The sequence below is a fragment of the Oncorhynchus masou genome, chromosome 32 (genome assembly GCF_036934945.1).
Source record: "Oncorhynchus masou masou isolate Uvic2021 chromosome 32, UVic_Omas_1.1, whole genome shotgun sequence".
In the NCBI taxonomy this organism is placed as follows: domain Eukaryota; kingdom Metazoa; phylum Chordata; class Actinopteri; order Salmoniformes; family Salmonidae; genus Oncorhynchus; species Oncorhynchus masou.
In genome coordinates this window covers 84,416,423-84,439,269 of record NC_088243.1, presented here as the reverse complement: position 1 = coordinate 84,439,269, position 22,847 = coordinate 84,416,423, and the positions used below count along the sequence as shown (strand labels likewise).

The following is a 22,847-nucleotide window of genomic DNA, read 5'->3' as shown; positions in this document are numbered from 1 at the left end:
GAGCTATTTCTACCGGTTTCATTAGGCGGACCGTAAGAAACAAGTGGCAATTGTTATTGGGATTGTAATGTTGTGGTTTTATATAATCATTGAGAGGATCAGCCTTTCTGTTAGACGATGTGTGTGTCATGGACACCTCATTTATTGATTTGGACAGCAATATCTATCTATTTCCTGTCTGCCACAGAACCTCTGCCAGGCTCTTGGAGTCCAAGGCAGTGACGGCAGGCCCCGGTACAGTCCCTGGAAGAAGAACCTCCTCGTCCTCCAAGACCCCAGCGGTGGTTCTAGCTCTCCACAGGGTCAACTCCGATGAAACGACCTATTCTACGGGACAACGGGTTCCGCTGCAGTCCGCCTCCATGGCCACGCAGCCTGTGACGTCATCAGGCGGCGCCACCAGAAAGTCCCGGCACGGGGTGGGCTCGGAGGGATGGGACACAGTGAGGAGGGTCTTCCATAGTTCACACAGAGGTGAGAGTGGCGGAAGTTCGTAACTCAACAAAGTTCCATTTTCAATGGTTGGTTGACTCCACGGTTGGTGATTATCCTAAGATTATGCAGTATTTAACAGTCAGAGATGGTAAACCTGTAAAGACTACTCTGTTCTAGTTTGTACATGTCTGATAACCACAATATGGAACCCAGAACAGTGCAGTGGAAATTAGATTGATTTGACAAGGATCCATTTTGAGTGATTTCAAAGTCTTTTTAATGTCCCCTCAGGCTCATCTCAGCGGGGAAACCAGTACCCCCACACTACCATCTCTTCCAGCTCAGCCCTTCAATCCCAGACCCAGACCCACAGTCAGAGCTCATCCCAGCGCTGTAACCACTACCCCCACACTACCAGCGCCACCTCAGGCCTTCAGCCCCATTCTCAGTCCCATTCTCACAGCCAGAACTTTAGCCATATCCAGGCCCCTGGCTACTCCCCTGCTCTGCTCAGGAAGAAACAACACATGAGCATCCTGCCCAATCACAACAGATCTCTGGCCTGGATGTCTGAGGGACCCCTGCCCTCTAGTGGTGGTTTTATGAAGGACAGGGACACGGCTGCCAGAGAGACGTTTGATAGGCAGGTGTTGGAGACAAGGCAAGCAGCATCGAATGGTCAGCAGTCCATCAACTCCATCCTAGTGAGACCAGACTCCCTCAAGAACAACACAGAGAAGGTAACACACCTGCCGTCTAGGTATTATTAAGTAGTGGCGCAGCGGTCTAAGGCACTGCATCTCAGTACTTGAGGTGTCACTATGGACACCCTGGTTCGATTACAGGCTGTATCATAACCGGCCATGATTGGGCGGCGCACAGTTGGTGCAGCATCGTCTGGGTTTGACCGGTGTAGGCCGTCATTGTAAATAAGAATTGTTCTTAACTGGCTTGCCTCGTTAAATAAAATACAAAGTAAATGTAAAAGTAGCTTGGAGGGATAGTTGACTGACTTCATATCTACTTTGGCTTCTATTTCAGATTGTCTTTATTGTGAAGTTTTCTCTTAACATGAACTCTTTCACGTAGCAAATGCTGACAGCCACTGTCTTCTATATCCAGCATCAATCATCTTTATTCCTATTCCACTACTGTATCATAATGCCAACATTGTTTGTGTGTTGTATCCCTCAGCCCACTAAGTCAGTGCGGTTCGTGACCCAGCCTGATTCCCCTCCACCACGGCCCAGGACCACCTCCCTGCCCTCGGGTCGCCAGCCCCCCTCCAGTACCCGGCCTGGTCCCCCTCCCCTGGAGGTCTGGGCTCCATCACTCACACTGGGGCGAGATGGGCCTGGGATCATACTGAAAGAAGGCAAGGCTCCTGTTCTTAGGAAAGGTCTGGAGACAAACCCCTCCGATGTTCTGACATCCAATCAGAAACCTACATCATCGGCACCATCCGTGTCCAGCAGCCCTAGCAGGTACAGTGAATTTCACTCAAATTACAGTACACATCAATTCTACAGGAAAGGGAGATAGATATACCAATGTTGACATTGTAATGGTTATGGGGGCAGCTGTGATCTGTGATGAGGGTAACAAGCACCACCTCTTTCACAAACTGACCTGCTTAGTGTCTTGCTTCAGGAAGTAGGATTTCTGTATTCTGAATGTGATGGTGGTCCTCTGTTGCTCGCTTGCATCGCCAAGGGTCGTTAGTTCCTCCTGTTCACCCATAACTGCATGGTCAACCACGACTCCAACACCATCATTAAGTTTGCTGACGACACAACAGTGGTAGGCCTGATCACCAACAGATGAGACAGCCTATAGGGAGGAGGTCAGAGATCTGGTAGTGTGGTGTCAGGATAGCAACCTCTCCCTCAACATGATCAAGACAAAGGAGATGATCGTGGACTACAGGAAAAGGAGGGCCGAGCACACCCCCGTTCTCATCGACTGGGCAGTAGTGGAGCGGGTTGAGAGCTTCAAGTTCCTTGGTGTCCACATCACCAACGAACTATCATGGTCCAAACACACCAAGACTGTCAAGAGGGCACGACAACCTCTTTTCACCCTCAGGAGACTGAAAAGATTTGGCATTGGTCCTCAAAAAGTTATACAGCTGCACCATCGAGAGCATCCTGACTTGTTGCATCACTGCCTGGTATGGTAACTGCTCGGCCTTCGACCGCAAGGCACTACAGAGGGTAGTGCACACGGCCCAGTACATCACTGGGGTAAAGCTTCCTGCCATCCAGCGCCTTCATACCAGGCGGTGTCAGAGGAAGGCACTAAATATTGCCAAAGACTCTAGTCATCTTAGTCATAGACTGTTCTGTCTGCTACCGCATGGCAAATCTAGGTCCAAAAGGCTTCTTAACAGCTTCTACCCACAAGCCGTAAGACTCCTGAACAACTAATCAAATGGCTACTCGGACTATTTGCATTGACCCCCCCACCCCGATTTTTACACTGCTGCTACTCTGTTTATTATCCATGCATAGTCACTTTACTTCGACCTACATGTACATTATTACCTCGACTAACATGTTCCCCTGCACATTGACTCTGCACCGGTACCCTCTGTTAGTTATTTTATTGTTACTCTTTAATTATTTATTTCATTTTTTTTTTTTACTTAAGAAAGTATTTACAAAAATAAACTTAACACTTATTTTTCTAAAAACTGCAATGTTGGTTAACGGCTTGTAAGTGCACATTTCACTGTAAGGTCTATCTGTTGTATTCGGTGACAAATAACATTTCATTTTATTTGAGTTTGAGTCCTGCTGGGGGCCCCCCATACGTAAAATGTATACATGCATGACTGCAAGTCTCTTTGAATGAAAGCGTCTGCTCAATGACATCTATTGTGTTAGATGGAAAATCTCTTTCTCAATTCCACTCATGAACCTTTCTCTATCCTCCCTCAGACACAGAGTAGCGGCGTCGTACCAGGCCCAGACGGAGTCAGAGATGAGCCTGATGCAGGGTGAGCCTGTCCTGCTCCACAGACATCGGCCTGACGGACGGGTTCTGCTCACCCAGGAGAGCAGTGGCCACACGGGCCTCTTCCATAGCAGTGTTCTACAGTTCTTAGACCGGTTCAGTTGACTGCCTGTAGTGCTTAGTTGTTATTATTATATGTGTGTTTTTCACATAGAAATAGAATGACTAGCATGGAAAAGCTCCCTAGACCGCGACAATTTGATAGTACACTCAATATGGCTGCTGGCCCACCCCGGTACAATTCATTTGGCCACCCCATCATGTAATGTTGACTTGTAAACCAATGTCCATTCTAGCTATTCTATTTCTATGGATCTCCATACGTTGACACTGCCAAATGAGATGCCCAAACTGTGGAAGTGTGTGTTTTATCTGTGTGTTGAAAATAATATATTATACTGCCATATAATGACTATATATAAAGTATGTGGACACCCCTTCAAATGTTGTGGATTTGGCTGTTTCAGCCACACCTGTTGGTGACAGGTGTTTAAAATTGATAACAAAGCCATTCAATCTCCATAGACACAAATTGGCAGTAGAATGGCCTTACTGAAGAGCTCAGTGAATTTATATGTGGTACCGTCATAGGATACCACCTTTCCAACAAGTCAGTTCGTCAAATTTCTGCCCTACTCGAGCTGCCCCGGTCAACTGTAAGTGCTGTTATTATGAAGTGGAAATGTCTAGGAGCAACAACGGCTCAGCCTTGAAGTGGTAGGCCACAGAAGCTCACAGAACAGGATTGCCGAGTGCTGATGCGCGTCTGTCCTCGGTTACAACACTCACTACCAAGTTACAAACTGCCTCTGGAAGCAACATCAGCACAACAACTGTTCATCGGGAGCTTCATGAAATGGGTTTGGGATGAATTGGAACGCCGACTGCGCGCCAGGCTTGATCGCCCAACATCAGTGTCCGACCTCACTAATGCTCTTGTTACTGAATGGAATCAAGTCCCCGCAGCGATGTTCCAACATCTAGTGGCAAGTCTTTCCGTAAGTGAAGGCTGTTATAGCAGCAAAGGGGGGACCAACTCCATATTAATGACTTCCTAGAAGGGTGGAGGCTGTTATAGCAGCAAAGGGGGGGGGGGGACCAACTCCATATTAATTCCCATCATTTTGGAGTGAGGTGTCCACATACTCTTGGTCATGTAGTGTATTTTTTCTTTTTTGAGGTTCTTTGGACCGTTTTAAACTAGATAACTATGTGGTTCAGAGATATATTTGTGTATATGTTGATGTGCAGAAGCATGAGAGTTGCATAGACCTACTGTATACATTTATTATTACCAATCCCAATTGCACAAACCCACCTCAGACCAATGTTTTGCTTAAAGAATTAGTGTTCTCTTCATTCAAGAGCTATTACTATACACTAGTCAGTGCCTTTGCAAAGCCCACAAAGTATAGATTTGAAAACAATAACAGCCCTCTTACCAGAGGCAAAATGTATGCAACAGTGATGACCATATAGTGGTAAACAATGCTTCTGTCAACTACAGCATGCGTTTGTTACATTCTCAACCTGATTTTGCTAAATAACTGCACACCTATGTGTCCTGTCCTGCACTTTGAAGACTTCAGAAAACATGCACAGGTGTCCTCTAACAAATTCTACTTCTCTGCTCTTTACTCTGTGAGTGCTGAAAATAAATCATGTGTGACACGTTGAAGCTAAAATACTCATGTTATTGGCTGTTGCATGGATCATGATCCCCTATTCTGTTTTCTATTTTACTCTATATCATCCCGTTTTTCAACAAACATTATTGTTGTTCATTAAAGCAAACATAGTGAGATAGTCCTTCCACCGCTACCTATGGCGATGCCACCTCTAATGTACTGTACACTACCCCCCCCCCACCAGTCTACTGCGCCGCCGCAGACTCAATTCGATCAGGCTTGACAATTTTATCAGCATCGGAGGAAATGGGCCACTGATGAAATAGGCACTGCGTTGGCATCTAAATCATTTTTGTAAGATAAACACTTCCATCAAAGCATCCAAAAGCGTTTGCTATTGTCTCATGTAATTTTAAACAGCAAAACTAAAGTCTTAAAATGCCGGTAAGTGGGCCCTTTGTATTCCGCTGTTTTCAGAGGTGTTCCTCCCTTCAGCCGAATGATATGACGCTAGCGTTAGTTTAGCTAGCTAATGCTATTTTCAACCTATTTTAGACGGTGTCATTATATTTGATAGATATGCAGCCATATGCATTACAACCAGGATACAGCAAGGGCATGATGTTAGCCAAGTTATTGTGTTAACGAAGTTTTATTCGTTGTGCATAACAATGCAGCAGCTGGTTAGTAAACATGCTAACATTAGCTAGCTTGCTTGGAAACAGCAGGAGTTTGCAATGCATTGCAGATTAGCTACGTGCCCTCAAGTATTGGCCATACATTGAACTGGCAGTTAGCTCTTTCAACTATCTTGACAGTTAATTAGCTATCCAACTATCTTAACTAGCGTTAGCTGTACGGTAATGTTCGTTTGCTTACCGGATTCATTATAGCAAGCCAGCCAGTTTGTCTCCCTTTGCTGTGGCGAGATTATTAACGTTAGCTATGAGCGATGTTTTCATATTGCATTTACATGAGGCATCGGCTCGGAAGTCATGTAGCTACTAGGTGCCTGGCATCACGAATAGTTATTTCCTTCCCTTGCAGAGCAATAAAATGGACAAATCTGACAAGCCGGAGGTCATGGACAACGTCAAAGTGGTTGTGCGATGTCGCCCGCTGAACCAGAAGGAGAGGAGTATGGGCCACAAACAGGCCGTCAGTGTGGATGAGAACCGAGGGACCATAACCGTCAACAAATTAGAGACCACCCACGAACCCCCCAAGACCTTCACATTTGACACGGTGTTCGGACCAGACAGCAAACAGCTGGACGTTTACAATCTGACAGCCCGCCCCATCATAGACTCAGTATTGGAGGGTTACAATGGTAAGTGGAGAGAGGATTTGAAATGATCACTGTTGCTGACACACCATTCAGAACTACACAATTGCATTTGTTCAAATCAAATCAAGCGTTATTCCTACAGCACATTTCAGACACACAGTGCAATGTGCTTTACAGGGGGAAAAACAATGGAAGTAAAATATGAAAATATTTACTACAAAACAAACACAAGTTTGACACAAACTGAAACAGGAAAAGCAAAGGTAAAAATATGTCTTTTAAAATCTCTTTTAAATGGGTCCACAGTTTCGGCCCCCCCTCAGGTTCTCTGGCAGGCTATTACAGAGGCTGGGGGCATGGTAACTAAAGGCTGCCTCTCGGTCCACCTCAGGCTCTCTGACAGAGGGCTGGGGGCATAATAACTAAAGGCTGCCTCTCCATGCCTCTTGATCCTAGGCTTTGAGATAATTAAAAGGCCAGAGGACCTGAGGAACCTAGTGGGTACTGAAATGTTTGGATTTCTGAGCTTTAACTATAATTAATCATTAGTTATAAAAGAGACCATGAGGGGTGCCATATTGAAGTTTGGGAGGGGCTGAGTGCAGGGAAAATGGTTACATGTGGCATTATTGATGAGGGGAGGAACCGCTTAAGGCCTATATCAATCAGCTCCCTGACTAGCAATAATGATGCAATGTTTAGCGATGAGGAGACTCCACCCAAAGTGGGGTCTGTATAGTACCACGGGTGGAACATGTCTTTGTCTAATGTGGCTGTATTGACCCTCTGGGAAGAAGAATAGACTTGGTTTGAGCTTTCACAATGTCCGTAGAGTTCTGACTCTAGTAATAGAGCCTAACAGTATGTAACTTAAAAGCATGTTTGACATGTATCGGGGGTGCACAATGTTGGATTGATTTTAAAAACCAATAGGATAATCTTAAAATGTATTCTTAAACTCACACGCAACTAGTGCAGAGACCTTAAAACCGGTGTAATGTGTGCTCTACATCTGGTCTTGGTCAGTGGCCGTGCTGCAGCATTCTGTAGGTTTTGCAGTTGACCAATGGCTTTCTTGGGTAGACCAGACAGGAGAGCATTACAGTAGTCAAGCCTGCTTGTAATAAAAGTATGGGATGAGACTCTCTATCAAGGGCAGTTTGCGGACACAGATTAAGCGTAGTAGAAATTCTCCATTTAACGTGTTTTTTTTTTAGTACAGGACAAGGCTCCATCTGCCTGGATAAACCACCTCTTAATGTTTTAGTACTGAGCCTGTGTTTTCTCCAGGGACCATCTTCGCGTACGGACAGACAGGCACAGGAAAGACGTTCACCATGGAGGGAGTGAGGGCAGTGCCAGAGCTGCGAGGAATTATCCCCAACTCCTTTGCTCATGTGTTCGGCCACATCGCCAAAGCAGAGGGCGACACCCGGTAAGGACATTAACACAAACAGGCAAAACAGTCCAACCGGTTCATTGCCAGGCAATTGGTCGATGCAACATGCTATGACTTATTATTTTCAGCCCCGAGGAGAGCAAAAGGCCTCAATCACACAACACTTGGAGTCAGAAAAGGCTTAGGCCTACAAGAAAAGAAGACGGGCGCTGTTTTTGACATGCTTGCTGCTGACAGTCTCTCGGTTTGAGGTTGATTTGAAATAAGTATCTTACCTCTCATCCGCAGGTTCTTAGTTCGCGTGTCTTATCTGGAGATTTACAATGAAGAAGTGAGGGACCTGCTGGGGAAGGACCAGATGCAGAGGCTAGAGGTTATAGATGTTTCATATGATATGATGATATGCTTCTCAGAAAAAACGTCCCATTAATTTAGCAAGAAGCAGCTGTAGATATGAAGAACATTATCCCATTAATTAGATTAACCATACAATAATATATACATTTTTTTTTTAAACACTGGTGCTAGCTTCATAGGTAGTAGCTTATTGGTTTGATTTCAAATCAAATTTATAATTCCTTTTTTACATCAGCTGATATATCAAAGTGCTGTACAGAAACCCAGCCTAAAACCCCAAACAGCAAGCAATGCCGGTGTAGAAGCACGGTGACTTTGTAGATTTGTAGATAAGACCACAGTGACCAAATGAGAAAGATGAGTATGATAACGTTGTTGGTGCCTAGAAGCACAGAATGGGACATTACCTAATATTAGGGGCCCAGAAAGGGAATTGGAGATGATTTCCTTATCATAACTAATCTCCATTGGTTTCTCAGTAACACATCAATGTCATTGCTTCCTGAAAGGAGACAACAGGACATAGCACATGACTGTGGGATGTTCTCTGTTAAGGGAACTATAGACGATTAAACTTCTCATAATTCACTTCTTAGTTTCTAATACAGATGAGCATGATAACGTTGTTGGTTCCCAGGAGGGAATTTAAGATATGAACGTTTAAGAGGAATTCGAGAGTATTGCCGGCTCCTAACTCATATCATTGATTTGTGTTTGTGTGACCACCAGGTGAAGGAGAGGCCAGATGTGGGTGTTTACATCAAGGACCTGTCTGGTTATGTGGTGAACAACGCTGATGACATGGACAGGATTATGACAATGGGGCACAAGAACCGTAAAGATTCACACAAAGCATTTATAAGAGTGCTAAGCATTAGAATTCATGATTGTACACTGTATATATACCATTTGCCAGACCCCCCTCACAAAATAGGTTTCTAACCTCAAGGGTTCTGTCTTACTATCCAGGTCTGTACCCAAACAATTCGAGCTTCTACTTCTAAAAATTAACCTTTCCAGAAACAAGTCTCTCACCGTTGCCGCTTGCTATAGACCACCCTCTGTCCCCAGCTGTGCCCTCGACACCATATGTCGGGGCGGCAGGTAGCCTAGCGGTTAGAGCATGTTGACTAGTAACCGAAAGGTTGCAAGTTCGAATCCCCGAGCTGACAAGGTAAAAAAAAAAATATATATATATGTCGTTCTGCCTCTGAACAAGGCACTTATCCCACTGTTCCTAGGCAGTCATTGAAAATAAGATTTTTTTTCTTAACTAACTTTCCTAGTTAAAAAAAGAAAGAAAGTGAATTGATTGCCCCCCATCGTTCTTCTGAGCTCGTGCTACTAGGTGACCTAAACTGGGACATGCTTAACACCCCGGCCATCCTACAATCTAAGTTTGATGCCCTCAATCTCACACAAATTATCAATGAACCTACCAGGTACAACCCCAAATCAGTAAACACGGCACCCTCATAGATATCATCCTAACTAACTTGCCCTCCAAATACACTTCTGCTGTTTTCAATCAAGATCTCTGCGATCATTGCCTGCATCCGTAATGGGTCTGCGATCAAACGACCAATCCTCATCACTGTCAAACGATCCCTGAAACACTTCTGCGAGCAGGCCTTTCTAATCGACCTGGCCGGGGTATTCTGGAATGACATTGACCTCATCCCGTCAGTAGAGGATGCCTGGTTATTCTTTAAAAGTGCCTTCACCATCTTAAACAAGCATGCCCATTCAAAAAATGTAGAAACAGGAATAGATATAGTCCTTGGTTCACTCCAGACCTGTCTTCCCTTGACCAGCACAAAAACATCCTGTGGCATTCTGCATTAGCATCGAATAGCCCCCGTGACATGCAACTTTTCAGGGAAGTTAGGAACAAATATACGCATGCAGTTAGGAAAGCTAAGGCTAGCTTTTTCAAACAGAAATTTGCATCCTGTAGTACTAACTCAAAAAAGTTCTGGGACACTGTAAAGTCCATGGAGAATAAGAGCACCTCCTTCCAGCTGCCCACTGCTCTGAGGCTAGGAAACACTGTCACCACCGATAAATCCACTATAATTGAGAATTTCAATAAGCATTTCTCTACGGCTGGCCATGCTTTCCACCTGGCTACCCCTACCCCGGCACAGCAATCTGGACTCTCTCTTTCTAAAATTATCTGCCAAAATTGTTGCAACCCCTATTACTAGCCTGTTCAATCTCTCTTTCGTATCGTCTTGAGATTTTCAAAGATTGGAAAGCTGCAGCAGTCATCCCCCTCTTCAAAGGGGGAGACACTCTAGACCCAAACTGCTACAGATCTATCCTACCCTGTCTTTCTAGGGTCTTCGAAAGCCAAGTTAACAAACAGATTACCAACCATTTCGAATTCCACCGTACCTTCTCCGCTATGCAATCTGGTTTCAGAGCTGGTCATGGGTGCACCTCAGCCACGCTCAAGGTTCTAAACGATATCATAACCGCCATCGATAAGAGACATTACTGTGCAGCCGTATTCACCGACCTGGCCAAGGCTTTCGACTCTGTCAATCACCACATCCTTATTGGCAGACCCGACAGCCTTGGTTTCTCAAATTATTACCTCGCCTGGTTTACCAACTACTTCTCTGATAGAGGTCAATGTGTCAAATCGGAGGGCCTGTTGTCCAGACCTCTGGCACTCTATGGGGGTGCCACAGGGTTCAATTCTTGGGCCGACTCTCTTCTCTGTATACATCAATAATGTCGCTCTTGCTGCTGGTGATTCTCTGATCCACCTCTACGCAGACGACACCATTCTGTATAACTCTGGCCCCTCTTTGGACACTGTGTTAACTAACCTCCAGACGAGCTTCAATGCCATACAACTCTCCTTCGGTGGCCTCCAACTGCTCTTAAATGCAAGTAAAACTAAATGCATGCTATTCAATCAATCACTGCCCGCCCGTCCAGCATCACTACTCTGGACGGCTCTGACTTAGAATACGTGGACAACTACAAATACCTAGGTGTCTGTTTTAGACTGTAAACTCTCCTTCCAGACTCACATTAAGCATTTAATCCAAAATTAAATCTAGAATCGGCTTCGCAACAAAGCATCCTTCAGTCATGCTGCCAAACATACCCTTGTAAAACTGACCATCCTACCGATCCTCGACTTCGGCGATGTCATCTATAAAATAGCCTCCAACACTCTACTCAACAAACTGGATGCAGTCTATCACAGTGCCATCCGTTTTGTCACCAAAGCCCCATACATTACCCACCACTGCGACCTGTATGCTCTCGTTGGTTGGCCCTCGCTTCATACTCGTCGCAAAACCCACTGGCTACAGGTTATCAACAAGTCTCTGCTCGGTAAAGCCCCACCTTATCTCAGCTCACTGGTCACCATAACAGCACCCACTCGTAGCACGTGCTCCAGCAGGTATATGTCACTGGTCACCCCCCAAAGCCAATTCCTCATTCGGCCGCCTTTCCTTCCAGTTCTCTGCTGCCAATGACTGGAACAAACTGCAAAAATCACTGAAGCTGGAAAAAAAGCTTTAAGCACCAGCTGTCAGAGTAGTTCACAGATCACTGCACCTGTACATAGATGGGCTGTTTACAGATGGGCTCTCTACCAACCTCATCCCCATACTGTATTTATTTATCTTGCTCCTTTTGCACCCCAGTATCTCTACTTGCACATCCATCTTCTGCACATCTACCATTCCAGTGTTTAATCGCTATATTGTAATTACTTCACCACCATGGCCTATTTATTGCCTTATCTCCCTTATCTTACCTCATTTGCACTCACTGTATATAGACTTTTTGTTTTCCACTGTTCTACTGTATTATTGTCTATGTTTTGTTTATTCCATGTGTAACTCTGTGTTGAACTGCAATGCTTTATGTTGGCCAGGTCGCAGTTGCAAATGAGAAATTGTTCTTAACTAGCATACCTGGTTAAAGGTGAAATAAATAAATACATACACATTGTCCTGGTTAAATAAAGTTTACAATCACACTCATGGAAGTTACTATGACATGTAACCAAGTTATTATGAAGTGAACCAAGAAAATACAGTCTTGAGTTTTATGTTTCTGAATGTGTTATGCTTTATCCTACCCAGGCTCGGTTGGCTCCACCAACATGAATGAACACAGCTCTCGCTCTCATGCCATCTTCACCATCACCATCGAGTGCAGCGAGAAGGGTGTGGATGGGGACCAGCACGTACGCATGGGAAAACTCCACTTAGTGGATCTGGCGGTAAGGAAGTCACATGAACGTTTACTGTGAAATAGAATAAAGGTATAATTTACCTCAACAGATATCAAACCGATCTCCCAGAGAGAGAACTTGATGCTTTGAAGGAGTAAGCGCATTTTGGTAACTTGGTATCTGTTTTTTTTTGACATATAAGAACCAAATCTGGATAGATTATAATTTGAATTCCAATATAGGATTTTTCTGAAGATTTTTAGTCTAATTATCAATGTTTAAAGGCTGCTAGGCGAAGTCAGTAAGCCCTGTTGAGCGTGTTCTTATCAGATTCAACATGTTATTGTGGAATGGACATGTATCTGGTTTTAAGGCATGTGGCCCACACATGGCAAACAGACAGGAATTATATAATCATCAGTTAACCCCCCCACACTGTCTCTCTCTCTCTCTCTCCCCCCCCCAGGGTTCTGAGCGCCAGGGGAAGACCGGAGCAACTGGCCAGAGGCTGAAAGAGGCCACTAAGATCAACCTGTCTCTGTCCACGCTGGGTAACGTCATCTCAGCCTTGGTGGACGGGAAGAGCACCCACGTCCCCTACAGGAACTCCAAACTCACCCGCCTGCTGCAGGACTCACTGGGGGGAAACTCCAAGACCATGATGGTAACTAACAACACTTCCTGCTTTTACTTCCTGCTGCTTTAATGCTATGGGTACACACAAAATGGCTGCCAGTATCAAATCAAATCAAATGTATTTATATAGCCCTTCGTACATCAGCTGATATATCAAAGTGCTGTACAGAAACCCAGCCTAAAACCCCAAGCAGCAAGCAATGCAGGTGTAGAAGCACGGTGGCTAGGAAAAACTCCCGAGAAAGGCCAAAACCTAGGAAGAAACCTAGAGAGGAACCAGGCTATGTGGGGTGGCCAGTCCTCTTCTGGCTGTGCCGGGTGGAGATTATAACAGAACATGGCCAAGATGTTCAAATGTTCATAAATGACCAGCATGGTCGAATAATAATAATAAGGCAGAACAGTTGAAACTGGAGCAGCAGCACGGCCAGGTGGACTGTGGACAGCAAGGAGTCATCATGTCAGGTAGTCCTGGGGCATGGTCCTAGGGCTCAGGTCCTCAGAGAGAGAGAGAGAGAGAGAGAGAAAAGAGAGAATTAGAGAAAGCACACTTAAATTCACACAGGACACCGAATAGGACAGGAGAAGTACTCCAGATATAACAAACTGACCCTAGCCCCCTGACACATAAACTACTGCAGCATAAATACTGGAGGCTGAGGCAGTAGGGGTCAGGAGACACTGTGGCCCCATCCGAGGACACCCCCGGACAGGGCCAAACAGGACGGATATAACCCCACCCACTTTGCCAAAGCACAGCCCCCACACCACTAGAGGGATATCTTCAACCACCAACTTACCATCCTGAGACAAGGCTGAGCATAGCCCACAAAGATCTCCGCCATGGCACAACCCAAGGGGGGGCGCCAACCCAGACAGGATGACCACATCAGTGAATCAACCCACTCAGGTGACGCACCCCAGTACTCCCCTTCTACATCATTGGCTTGGTTGTGGCGGCCCGTTCTACTCATTCTAGTTCTGTGTTGCTACCATTGACACTAATTGGTGCCAATGACTCATTCGTTTTAATGTCACATGCACAAGTGCAGTGAAATGCCTTTTCTTGTAAACTCAAAACCCAACATTTGCAGTAATCACTAACAATGTAACAGTAAATAAGTAAGCATGTTATATACAGGGTCAGTTCCAATACTATATTTATATATGCAGGGGTACAAACATATACACGCAACATGTAAAGTGTTGGTTTCATTAGCTGAAATATTGATCCCAGAAATGTTCCATATGCACAAAAAAACTGATTTCTCTCAGATTTTGTGCACACATTTGTTTACATCCCTGTTAGTGAGCATTTCTCCTTTGCCAAGATAATCCATCCACCTGACAGGTGTGGCATTATCAAGAAGCTGATTAAACAGCATGATCATTACATATGTGCACCTTGTGCTCGGGTTAATAAAAGGCTAATCTAAAATGTGCAATTTTGTCACACAACACAACGCCACAGATGTCTCAAGTTTTGAGGGAGCGTGCAATTGGCATGCTGACTGCAGGAATGTCCACCAGAGCTGTTGCCAGAGAATTTAATGTTAATTTGTCTACCATAAGTCACCTCCAATGTAGTTTTAGAAAATTTTGTCAGTATGTCCAACCGGCCTGTCGACAGCAGACCACTTGTATCCACGCCATCTGACTTCTTCACCTACGGGATCTTCTGAGACCAGCCACCCGGACAGCTGATGAAACTGCATTTCTGTCTGTGATAAAGCCCTTTTATGAGGGAAAAACGCATTCTGATTAGCCTGGCTCCCTAGTGGATGGACCTGGCTACCAAGTTTTTTTATTTATTTTACCTTTATTTAACCAGGCAAGTCAGTTAAGAACACCTTCTTATTTTCAATGACGGCCTGGGAACAATGGGTTAACTGCCTGTTCAGGGGCAGAACGACAGATTTGTACTTTGTCAGCTCGGGGGTTTTGAACTCGCAACCTTCCGGTTACTAGTCCAATGCTCTAACCACTACGCTACCCTGCCGCCCCAAGTGGCTGGCCCTATGACCTCCCAGGCTCACCCAAGGCCGAGTCATGTGAAATCCATAGATCAAGGCCTCATTTATTTAAATTGACTCATTTCCTTATGAACTTTAACTTGTTGAAATTGTTGTGTTTTGTGTATTTTGTTATTTATCCGTCTTATTACTTGGGGGTAGATTAGATTAAGTGACACAAATGCCAACTGGCATCCAATTTTGAAAACTATTAATAAATACATATATACAAATATTTCATTTATTATGATTAAGTCTACCAAGCTCTCGTTCCTTGCTGTAAAAGGTCTGATTTTAATCTCTCATAATATATATCGTATTCTCATAAACTTTTTCAACGTTCAGTGTGCGAACATCGGCCCAGCGGACTACAACTACGACGAGACCATCAGCACGCTGCGTTACGCCAACCGGGCCAAGAACATCAAGAACAAAGCCCGGATCAATGAAGACCCCAAGGATGCCCTGCTACGGCAGTTCCAGAAGGAGATCGAAGACCTTAAGAAGAAACTCCAAGAAGGTCAGTTAGTGGTCCTCTCTATTGATGCCGTCTTCATTTGGGACAGGAGTTGTAAAATGACAAACACACTTCTGTGTTCAAGTTAGGATTGGATCCAAAGACGTTTTGGGCTGATATCCCATTTCCTAGTCTTAGACTGAAAAGTATGCTTCATGGAGAATCGTTTTAGTCCAAGATTAGTCTTAATCTATTTCTAGTAAACCTGCGCCAAGGCTTTAAGGAGAGTTTGTAACTAAATTGTTTTCTGTTCTGCTGTTCCAGGGGAAGAGATCTCCGGGTCGGAGGGCAGTGGATCAGAAGAGATGGATGAAGGAGATGACGAGGGAAGAGAAGGAGGAGAGGGACGAAGGAAACGGAGAGGTAAAGGGGCCCCGTTCTTCCTCTCTCCCAACAGGACTGTGTTGGCTCCTTGTGAAGGGCACTAGGTTTCTGTGAAGGGCACTAGGCTTCTGTGAAGGGCACTAGGCTTCTGTGAAGGGCACTAGGCTTCTGTGAAGGGCACTAGGCTTCTGTGAAGGGCACTAGGCTTCTGTGAAGGGCACTAGGCTTCTGTGAAGGGCACTAGGCTTCTGTGAAGGGCACTAGGCTTCTGTGAAGGGCACTAGGTTTCTGTGAAGGGCACTAGGCTTCTGTGAAGGGCACTAGGCTTCTGTGAAGGGCACTAGGCTTCTGTGAAGGGCACTAGGCTTCTGTGTAGGGCACTAAAATGTTGTCCACTAATATAGGGAGGGAATAGGATGTAATTTGGGATGCAGCAGAGGACTGCTCCCCAGTCCCCATGTGCCCTGATGCTTTTTAAAACTTAATATACGAAGAAAATATGTTTCAGAGAAGAGTTGCGTCTATTTATGGCAACTCTGCTCCCAGCCCTGCATTAGGAAGATGCACTTTAATGCACTCTAATACAAGGGGGGGATAAACTGATGTATGAATTCTTGCACACACAATCATCTTAGCCATTTATTGTTGACGCTATCATCAAAGGTTTGTCCGCCTTCATGTGAAAGAGTTGTCAGTCAGATGTTAGACATGATTATTAGTGTGGGCTTATTTCCTGATGACTAAAATGAGTCAGCATCCTCCATGTGAAGGAAATCGCTCTGAAAGTACCCAGAAGCCATGTAGAGAGAGAGCCATGGCCTCTGTGTGTACTCTGTCTTAATAAACACTAAACTGGTTTCGGTAGTCTGCGCCTACGAAGTTCCCCAAGGCTTTTTTAGGTTAGGCAAAAGGTGGAAAAGATAAGAAAAATGTGAAACTGTACACATCTACGGCGACTTCAGAAAGCATTCATACCGTGACTTATTCCACATTTTGTTGTTGCGGCCTGAATTCAACATGGATTAAATGTATGTTTTCTCTCACCCATCTACACACACTACCCCATAATGACAGTGAAAACAGTGAAAACACACTACCCCATGATGACAGTGAACACACTACTCCATAATGACAGTGAAAACAGTGAAAACACACTACTCCATAATGACAGTGAAAACAGTGAAAACACACTACTCCATAATGACAGTGAAAACACACTACTCCATAATGACAGTGAAAACACACTACCCCATAATGACAGTGAAAACAGTGAAAACACACTACCCCATAATGACAGTGAAAACAGTGAAAACACACTACTCCATAATGACAGTGAAAACACACTACCCCATAATGACAGTGAAAACAGTGAAAACACACTACCCCATAATGACAGTGAAAACAGTGAAAACACACTACTCCATAATGACAGTGAAAACACACTACTCCATAATGACAGTGAAAACACACTACCCCATAATGACAGTGAAAACAGTGAAAACACACTACTCCATAATGACAGTGAAAACACACTACCCCATAATGACAGTGAAAACAGTGAAAACACACTACCCCATAATGACAGTGAAAACAGTGAAAGCACACTACTCCATAATGACAGTGAAAACACACTACTCCATAATGACAGTGAAAACACACTACTCCATAATGACAGTGAAAACACACTACTCCATAATGACAGTGAAAACACACTACTCCATAATGACAGTGAAAACACACTACTCCATAATGACAGTGAAAACACACTACTCCATAATGACAGTGAAAACACACTACTCCATAATGACAGTGAAAACACACTACTCCATAATGACAGTGAAAACACACTACTCCATAATGACAGTGAAAACACACTACTCCATAATGACAGTGAAAACACACTACTCCATAATGACAGTGAAAACACACTACTCCATAATGACAGTGAAAACACACTACTCCATAATGACAGTGAAAACACACTACTCCATAATGACAGTGAAAACACACTACTCCATAATGACAGTGAAAACACACTACTCCGTAATGACAGTGAAAACACACTACTCCGTAATGACAGTGAAAACACACTACTCCGTAATGACAGTGAAAACACACTACTCCGTAATGACAGTGAAAACACACTACTCCGTAATGACAGTGAAAACACACTACTCCGTAATGACAGTGAAAACACACTACTCCGTAATGACAGTGAAAACACACTACCCCGTAATGACAGTGAAAACACACTACCCCGTAATGACAGTGAAAACACACTACTCCGTAATGACAGTGAGAACACACTACTCCATAATGACAGTGAAAACACACTACTCCATAATGACAGTGAAAACACACCACCCCATAATGACAGTGAAAACAGTGTAAACACACTACTCCATAATGACAGTGAGAACACACTACTCCATAATGACAGTGAAAACACACTACCCCATAATGACAGTGAAAACAGTGTAAACACACTACTCCATAATGACAGTGAAAACACACTACTCCATAATGACAGTGAAAACACACTACTCCATAATGACAGTGAAAACACACTACTCCATAATGACAGTGAAAACACACTACTCCATAATGACAGTGAAAACACACTACTCCATAATGACAGTGAAAACACACTACTCCATAATGACAGTGAAAACACACTACTCCATAATGACAGTGAAAACAGTGAAAACACACTACTCCATAATGACAGTGAAAACACACTACCCCGTAATGACAGTGAAAACACACTACTCCATAATGACAGTGAAAACACACTACTCCATAATGACAGTGAGAACACACTACTCCATAATGACAGTGAAAACACACTACTCCATAATGACAGTGAAAACACACTACCCCATAATGACAGTGAAAACAGTGAAAACACACTACTCCATAATCACAGTGAAAACACACTACCCCGTAATGACAGTGAAAACACACTACCCCATAATGACAGTGAGAACACACTACCCCATAATGACAGTGAGAACACACTACCCCGTAATGACAGTGAAAACACACTACTCCATAATGACAGTGAGAACACACTACCCCATAATGACAGTGAAAACACACTACTCCATAATGACAGTGAAAACACACTACTCCATAATGACAGTGAAAACACACTACTCCATAATGACAGTGAAAACACACTACTCCATAATGACAGTGAAAACACACTACTCCATAATGACAGTGAAAACACACTACTCCATAATGACAGTGAAAACACACTACTCCATAATGACAGTGAAAACACACTACTCCATAATGACAGTGAAAACACACTACTCCATAATGACAGTGAAAACACACTACTCCATAATGACAGTGAAAACACACTACTCCATAATGACAGTGAAAACACACTACTCCATAATGACAGTGAAAACACACTACTCCGTAATGACAGTGAAAACACACTACTCCGTAATGACAGTGAAAACACACTACTCCGTAATGACAGTGAAAACACACTACTCCGTAATGACAGTGAAAACACACTACTCCGTAATGACAGTGAAAACACACTACTCCGTAATGACAGTGAAAACACACTACTCCATAATGACAGTGAAAACACACTACTCCATAATGACAGTGAAAACAGTGAAAACACACTACTCCATAATGACAGTGAAAACACACTACTCCATAATGACAGTGAAAACACACTACTCCATAATGACAGTGAGAACACACTACTCCATAATGACAGTGAAAACACACTACTCCATAATGACAGTGAAAACACACTACTCCATAATGACAGTGAAAACACACTACCCCATAATGACAGTGAAAACAGTGAAAACACACTACTCCATAATCACAGTGAAAACACACTACCCCGTAATGACAGTGAAAACACACTACCCCATAATGACAGTGAGAACACACTACCCCATAATGACAGTGAGAACACACTACCCCGTAATGACAGTGAAAACACACTACTCCATAATGACAGTGAGAACACACTACCCCATAATGACAGTGAAAACACACTACCCCATAATGACAGTGAAAACATGTTTTTTTTTTTGAATTTCTTGCAAATTCATAGAAAATTAAATACAGAAATATCTCATTTACGTAAATATTCACACCCCTGAGTCAATACATATAAGACCTTTTTGACAGTGATAACAGCTGTGAGTTTTTCAGGGTAAGCTTCTAAGAGCTTTCCACACCTGTCAATTTTGATGTCGATCATTGCTAGACAACCATTTAAGTCAAAACTGTTACTTGGCCACTGTCTTCTTGGGAAGCAAATCCAGTGGAGATTTGGCCTTGTGTTTTAGGTTATTGTCCTGCTTGAAGGTGAATTCATCTCCCAGTGTCTGGTGGAAAGCAGACAACCAGGTTTTCATCTATGATTTTGCCCATGCTTAACTCCATTCCGTTTATTTATTATCCTGAAAAACTCCCCAGTTCTTAATGATAACAAGCATACCCATAACATGATGCAGCCAGCACTATGCCTGAAAATATGGAGAGTGGTACTCAGTAATGTGTTGTATTGGATTTGCCCCAAACAAAACACTTTGTATTTAGGACAAAAAGTGAATTGCTTTACCAAATGTTTTACATCATTACTTTCGTGCTTTGCAAACACGATGCATGTTTTGGAATATTGTTTATGTACAGGCATCCTTCCTTTCACCAATTAAGTTAGTATTGCGGAGATACTACAATGTTGTATTTAGGACAAAACGTGAATTGCTTTACCAAATGTTATGCAGTATTATTTTACTCTCTTGTTGCAAACATGATGCATGTTTTGGAATATTTTTTTATTCTGTACATGCTACCTTTTCACTCTGTCAAATAGGTTAATATTGTGGAGTATCTACAATGTTGTTGATCAATGCTCAGTTTTCTCCTATCACAGCCATTAAACTAACTGTTTTAAAGTCACCATTGGCCTCATGGTGAAATCCCTGAGCGGTTTCCTTCCTCTCCGGCAACTGAGTTAGGAAGGACGCTTGTATCTTTGTAATGACTGGGTGTATTGATACACCATCCAAAGTGTAATTAATAACTTCACCATGTTCAAAGGGATATTCAATGTCTGCTTCTTTATTTTTACCCATCTACCAATAGGAGCCCTTCTTTGTTTGTGAGGCATTGGAAAACCTCCCTGGTCTTTGTGGTTGAATTTGTGTTTGAGATTCACTGCTGGACTGAGGAACCTTCCAGATAATTGTATGTGTGGGGTACAGAGATCTGGTCGCCATTAAAACATCATGTTAAACGATATTATTACAACCAGAGTGAGTCCATATAATTTATTATGTGACTTGTTAAGCAAATATTTACTACTGAACTTATTTAAGCTTGTCATAACAAAGGGTTTGCATACTATGACACAAGACATTTCAGCATTTCATTTTCACTTTAATTATAATTCCACTCTGACATTATGGGGCATTGTGTGTTCATCAGTGACAAAAAAAATAATCTCAATTTAGACCACTTACAAATTCAGGCTGTAACAACAACAACAACAACAACAACATGTGAAAAAGTTGAGGGGTTTGAATACTCTCTGAAGGCACTGTTCAAGTCAGAATAATCATTCACACGCCATTCTCAAATAATTTGTATATTTATTGGGACCTCCTGATAGGCTGTATTACACTGCTGTCATAGTACAACTAGTGTCTTGACAGTTTTTCTTGGTCATGTGACCTGATCAGGAAACACTCTGGGCTCTGTGTATAACCTTTGTGCTGTTCGCTTTAAATTAGACGTTATATACTATGGTGCTGCACTGTACATTACATTAGTGTGAGTGGGTGGGTGTGTGTGTGTGTGTGTTAGGGCTGGGCGATATGGCCAAAAAATCCTATATTTTTTTCACGAGATACACTGAGGACACCTGCTCTTTCCATGACAGACTGACCAGGTGAATCCAGGTGAAAGCTATGATCCCTTATTGATGTCACTTGTTAAATCCACTTCAATCAGAGTAGATGAAGGGGAGGAGACGGGTTAAAGAAATGTTTTTATACCTTCAGACAATTGAGACATGGGTGGTGTATGTGTGCCATTCAGAGGGTGAATAGGCAAGACAATGGGGTTTGATATTAGGTGCCAGGCGCACCGGTTTGTGAACTGCAGCACTGCTGTGTTTTTCACATTCAACAGTTTCCTGAGTGTATTTGCCTAAAAATTTGCCTAAAATGACATACCCAAATCTAACTGCCTGTAGTTCAGGACCTGAAGCAAGGAGATGCATATTCTTGATACCATTTGAAAGGAAACACTTTAAAGTTTGTGGAAATGTTAAATTAATGTAGGATAATATAACACATTAGATCTGGTAGAAGATAATACAAACAAAAAAACATACTTTTTCTATATATTTCTGTTGGTTCCATCAGCTTTGAAATCCAAGAGAATGGCCATAATATAATAAGTTCCAGTGAAACATTGCAGTGAAACATTGCAATACTACACAATATTTTCTATCAAGTCTACCCAAATGTGCCGAATTGGTCAATTGATACATTTTAAAGTACATAACTATAGAGAACATACAAAAATTATATGGTAATACCACATTTAATTTGACACACTCCCAGGAATGTCATACATGATGGATCATGCTTACACACTAACCTTCACACATCTAGATAGCAGGGTAGTTGTGGAGCCAGAGACGGCAAGGGTTCAAAATGTAGTTCCTACATTTGACTATAATGGATTTTATCAAACATTTTACCTTGATTCTTGCAATACAGGCATTTGGAACATCACACTAAAACATACATTTAAATTAATTTGATATATCGCCCAGCCCTAGTGTGTCCGTTCTCCATGCACTGCTTAATGTAGCTGGTTATATCAACTGTATAGGATTGGCTTGTAGGCTGGATGCTCTCCAGGTTTATTGTGCTTTCTCAATGTCCCCATTTGCCCCAATCTCGCTCTCCTCCATCTCTCACTCTCTCTGTGGTCGGCGTGTCCTTGGAGCCTCTCTTTCTCTCTCCTTAT

General features: G+C 43.1%; 2 protein-coding genes across 5 annotated transcripts in view; both read left to right on the top strand.

Annotated features, from left to right (window-relative positions):
* LOC135526715 (E3 ubiquitin-protein ligase SH3RF1-like) overlaps positions 1-5,135 on the top strand; it is a 39,736-nt gene extending 34,601 nt beyond the window's left edge. For all 3 annotated transcript variants that reach the window (XM_064955315.1, XM_064955314.1, XM_064955316.1), the window contains 4 exons: positions 188-474; positions 727-1,175; positions 1,630-1,919; positions 3,375-5,135. In XM_064955315.1, coding sequence (XP_064811387.1) covers positions 188-474; positions 727-1,175; positions 1,630-1,919; positions 3,375-3,555 — 1,207 coding nt within the window. In that variant the 3' untranslated portion in view covers positions 3,556-5,135. The remainder of the gene's footprint in view (positions 1-187; positions 475-726; positions 1,176-1,629; positions 1,920-3,374) is intronic.
* A 147-nt stretch (positions 5,136-5,282) lies between these two features.
* LOC135526716 (kinesin-like protein KIF3A) overlaps positions 5,283-22,847 on the top strand; it is a 34,726-nt gene continuing 17,161 nt past the window's right edge. The window contains exons 1-9 of one of the 2 annotated variants that reach the window (XM_064955317.1): positions 5,283-5,522; positions 6,126-6,408; positions 7,657-7,801; positions 8,054-8,138; positions 8,852-8,957; positions 12,238-12,377; positions 12,796-12,993; positions 15,323-15,497; positions 15,759-15,857. In XM_064955317.1, the coding sequence (XP_064811389.1) occupies positions 5,517-5,522; positions 6,126-6,408; positions 7,657-7,801; positions 8,054-8,138; positions 8,852-8,957; positions 12,238-12,377; positions 12,796-12,993; positions 15,323-15,497; positions 15,759-15,857 (1,237 nt within the window). In that variant the 5' untranslated portion in view covers positions 5,283-5,516. The remainder of the gene's footprint in view (positions 5,523-6,125; positions 6,409-7,656; positions 7,802-8,053; positions 8,139-8,851; positions 8,958-12,237; positions 12,378-12,795; positions 12,994-15,322; positions 15,498-15,758; positions 15,858-22,847) is intronic. The other variant, XM_064955318.1, reaches the window with a different exon arrangement.